The 4,580-nt window shown below is 33.0% G+C and overlaps 1 protein-coding gene across 1 annotated transcript; it reads left to right on the top strand.

The window, feature by feature from the left end:
* The first annotated feature begins 419 nt into the window (after nucleotides 1-419).
* Nucleotides 420-1,226, top strand: LOC115995198 (repetitive proline-rich cell wall protein 2-like). Its single transcript, XM_031119660.1, has one exon. It carries the CDS (start codon nucleotides 445-447, stop codon nucleotides 973-975), a length of 531 nt encoding a protein of 176 aa, XP_030975520.1. The 5' UTR covers nucleotides 420-444; the 3' UTR covers nucleotides 976-1,226.
* Nucleotides 1,227-4,580: the final 3,354 nt, after the last annotated feature.

Raw genomic sequence — 4,580 nt, 5'->3', positions numbered from 1 at the left:
CTGTAAAATTCAAATTATGAAAGTTTAGTATGTACAATTCAAACACCTTTAACTTTAGGGGTATTGTTTGAAATATACCGCACGATGAAAAACTGTTTTTTTTTTTTTTTGAGTCCGATGAAAAACTGTTTAAAACTCCAAAAGCAATTAGTTATATTCTTACCTCTCAAAGCTTCTGTCCTCTCGACCTTAACTTTTTTTTTTTTTTGTTTTTTGATGAGAAAATCACCCGACTTTAACTTCACTGTTTCAATTTACCATTTTCAAATCAAAGGGACCCAAAATGGACCCCTCGTCACCTAAAAATCTGTAATACGTAACTTTTTTTCATAACTTATGAAATTAATGGATGAAACTACTTGATACTGTGCTGCCGACGAGGGCCCACAATAGGCATTATAAAATGGCATCCACTCTTCTAGTTTTGAATCATCAGTAGCCAATATGTCTAGCACAAGCGTACTAGTGTTGTTTCTAGCAGTGGTGCTTCTCACCACTCCATCCAATGCCGATTACCCAAAACCACCTCCATATGAGCACAAGCCCCCCACTCCAATTCAGAAACCTCCCCCAATTGAGAAGCCACCAACTCCTATTTACAAGTCTCCTCCAGTGAGCAATCCAACCCCTGAACATAAGCCACCAACCCCAGTTTACCAACCCCCTAAACCATCAGTGCCAATTCACAAGCCACCAACCCCAATTTCTAAACCTCCAACTCTACCTCCCAAAGTAGAGAAACCACCAGTGTATAAGCCACCAACCCCAGTTCAGGCACCTCCTAAGGTAGAGAAGCCACCCACTAGTCTACCTCCCAAAGTAGAAACTCCAGCACCACCAAAGCACTTGCCATCACCACCTTATGGTCACTATCCAGGACACCCTCCAGTGGAGAAAGGTCAAGATCCTCACAAGTCACCCCGCAAGATTCTGCCTCCTCCAACACCATACAAGAAGCCACCTTCTTCTGCCTAGAGGCTTTCATCACCTATCCATTACATCTGAGGTGTAGGGTGAACGTGGATAGATTAATCACTAGAAATAAGAGCTTAGCAGTACTCATTATTATGCTTCCTTGTGTGCGACGAACTGATGATTAAGAATAAGCTTACTTATATATGTCATTAGTCATTGCAGACTTGCAGTGTTGCTTTCTGTTTGTAACTGCTAAGCATGATATCAATTTTCTAATTTAAAGCAGTGAGTTTCATCGCCAATATTTTATAGCTATTGAGAACTTATATATATATATATATATATATATCAATGTGTCTATGCTTTATACATACTAATTACTGGCTCATGACAATTCATTTTCTTTTTGCTTCGTGGAGATTTTGTTTGGTGGTGGAAAGAGAACTCAGCAATGTCACATTCCGTACGTACTATAAAGGATGACATAATAATAAGGAATGAAAAATACAAATGATATGCATATAACCTTATCTAGAAACAACCATGACAATGAATGTGAGCAAGAAATGTGAACAATATAATAAATAAATGTTACAATTAATTTTTGCAGCGGGTGAGTTGGTGGCACATCAATTTGTAGGGTTATATGGTAAAATTTTTATTATCACTAGAATTTCTAATAAGAAATATCTATATTTTCTTTGTAAGACCCTGCTAATTAAGAGGAATAAATCAGTGGCAGGTTCAAAAGTTTTTTTTTGGTCGGTCATTATGAAACTTAAATTATACAAAATCTGATAAAAATAGAATTTCATATAATCAAAAAAAAAAAAAAAAAAAAAAAAAAAAAAAAAAAAACACGTAAATACATTTACAATTTTCTTCTACGAGTTTTCTTATTTTGAAAACATTGCAAATAGTCTCATTATCAATATGCTACAAGTTAGATCTTTTTCAAATTTTAGTTCAATAAAAAATTTCTTGGGCTTTTCCTTTTTATTTGTAAAGGCCTAATATATTGCTAAGGGCACCAAAGTTTGGCTACAAACTTATTTGTAGTTTAAGACTACAACTCTCACTTAAAAAATTAACATAGCTACATATTTTGAAAATCTAACAGTTAAATTGCATTTTCTTTATGATTTTAAAACGCTCATCAAATTTCATGCCAATTAGATGTTATTTATTATTCAATTCATAAACTTATTATATATATAATTTCAGACTACAGAAACTCAAAGTTTAAACGTTTGATTAATGATATAGCTATTGATATTTGATTTTATTGATATTTTGCAAGGATGAATGATATAAGAAGGCAATGTAATTTAACGGTGGATTTTTTAAAATTCACATTCAATAAAAAATATTAATTGTAGTTGTAGCTTAATCTACAACAATGTTTGTTGTCAAATTTTGTCCAAAATTTATTTATGTTAGGTTTAGAAAAATTTAGGGTCACAAATTTTTTTTAAAGGTAACAAATCGTAAAAAATTTAAAATTTATATATAATAATTATTTTTTTCCAAATCAGAGTGATCTTATGACTACCCTGGCATCAATGTAGAGCCGCCCTTGAAATAAATGAAAATCTAGTAAATTTGTCGTTGAGACTAATGACGTGGAGGAAAAATAAGGGTGCTTCTAAAGTGGAATATATCCATTGTGGCCTACAAAGGTTAAAAACTTGAAATATATCCACCATGCCAAACAAACTGCGGCAGCCTCAAAGATGTTAAAGCATTTAAATAAAAATCAACCAAGAAACTTAAGATGGAGATCATCACTGCGAAGCTCCCAACTCAACAACCCCCCCTCCCCCCACTATGGTTATGACTTGTGCGAAAGGTCTTTAGAAGCATTACTGAAAATTATTTTGAGCTTGAAGAAGATCTCAAGAACAAATAATAAGAACCAAAAAAAAAAATTTTAAAGAAAAATAGACCCAACCATACAAAAAAGAATACCAAAAATATATATGTGATCGTGGTTTAACCTAAGTGACAGTGATGAGTAGAAAATTTTAGTATAAATATTACAAAAGTAGTATAGAGGCACCATGAACCAAATACAAAACCTTGATGTAGCAAATTAGTAATCAAATACCACTAAAACACAGCTAACTAAACATTGTTGTGCATGATGAAAAAAAAAAACCAAATCAATATCAAATATCAAACTAAATTTGAGGTTATATTCAAGCCATGTCACAAATCTCCAACAGAGGAAACTTCTTTATCACCTCCACCAAAATCCTCAAGAAATAACTCAATTTGCAAACACCAATCAATTTCAACTGTTGTTTGAACTCGTGTAAAGAAACTAACTTAGTCATAATGCTAACTATGTTATTGGCAGCCCCAATCTTTTTAAGAACAATACCTCCCTAATCAACAATTTTCAAGAACATATTCAAAGCAAACTGTTAGGTTTTAAGGGATTAGGAACTAATGTATTAAAACTTCATTACATATATGTTGGCAAACCATGATCAAAACATTCAATCTAGATTTAAACTGCTCAAAGTGTGTTTATGTGTGAAGTTAGAATCGAGTGTACTGCAAGATTTATTGTATAAATCTGCAAAGCTCGATCGATCGAAAATTAAACTCAATTGATCAAAGCTCGTGCAGATTGTTTTTCTGCAAAATTTTCCAACTCAAGCCCAAGCCCATATGACGTGTAGGGTTTTATGTTTTGCTTCTAGTATAAAAAGAAAAACCCTAGCCACATTTTAAAGATTGTTGATATGCTGTGTGTATGAATCTCTTGTAAGATCTAGAGGTGTTTGCCTACATACATACTTAGGGTTATCAAGATCAAGATTGATGTCAAAAACTTGGTGATCGCTTCAGTTGCTCCATAAAGAGTTTAAAGAAAACACCTTAAAGAAAACACAAGTGAGAGTGCTTGTGGTTGTTGTGAATCCAAAAAAGAAGTAGTCTGTGGACTCAGAACTACCACGTAGTCGTGGTAGTAAGTTTTCTACTCAAGGTAGCAATAGGATGTTAGTGCTCTAAGTTGCTATTGTAAAACTTCAATTCTTTCATAGTTGATTTATTTTACCTTAAGGATAGTTAGGTTAAATCCCCTCTAGGTTTTTTACTGGTTTGGTTTTCTTGGGTTATCGTATCGTTGTGTTCTTTATTTTCTGCATTATTTACTTGATATTATTTACTTGTGTTAACCTAGACTTGAATAATTTATTTAAGTAATCACTTTGCTAAATAACTAAGTTAATCAACTTGTGTTTAAGGGGTCTAAAAATGTACACAAACATCAATCTTCTTAGTTTGAGAGTGATGGAATTGGTTTTACTCTAGATCAATATCACCCTAACTTTTATAAAATACACAAATGTGTTCATGATGAATCCTCATGCCTTCAATGAACCCATATGGAAAATAGCCTCCTTGATTCTAAACTGTTAAGATCATATTTGTTATGTGTTGGCATATCCTTTAACAAAATGCACTTTACTTGTAATTGAGTAGATCTAAGATGTGTTTAGGATATGAAGAAGTGTGTTGATAAGTCAAAACAAGTGATATCATTGAAGACATGAAAATTGAACCAAGAAACAAGTGAAGAAAATTTGAAATAGTGAAGCTCGACACTAGTCTCAACACAAGCTCAACCCCAACATCTATCGGGACTTAATGAA

Source organism: Quercus lobata, chromosome 6, assembly GCF_001633185.2.
Source record: "Quercus lobata isolate SW786 chromosome 6, ValleyOak3.0 Primary Assembly, whole genome shotgun sequence".
Taxonomy (NCBI): Eukaryota; Viridiplantae; Streptophyta; class Magnoliopsida; order Fagales; family Fagaceae; genus Quercus; species Quercus lobata.
This window is presented reverse-complemented; position numbering and strand designations above follow the sequence as displayed.

Coding starts and splice junctions, on each gene's coding strand:
- LOC115995198 (XM_031119660.1), top strand. CDS start 445: ATGTCTAGCACAAGCGTACTAGTGTTGTTTCTAGCAGTGGTGCTTCTC.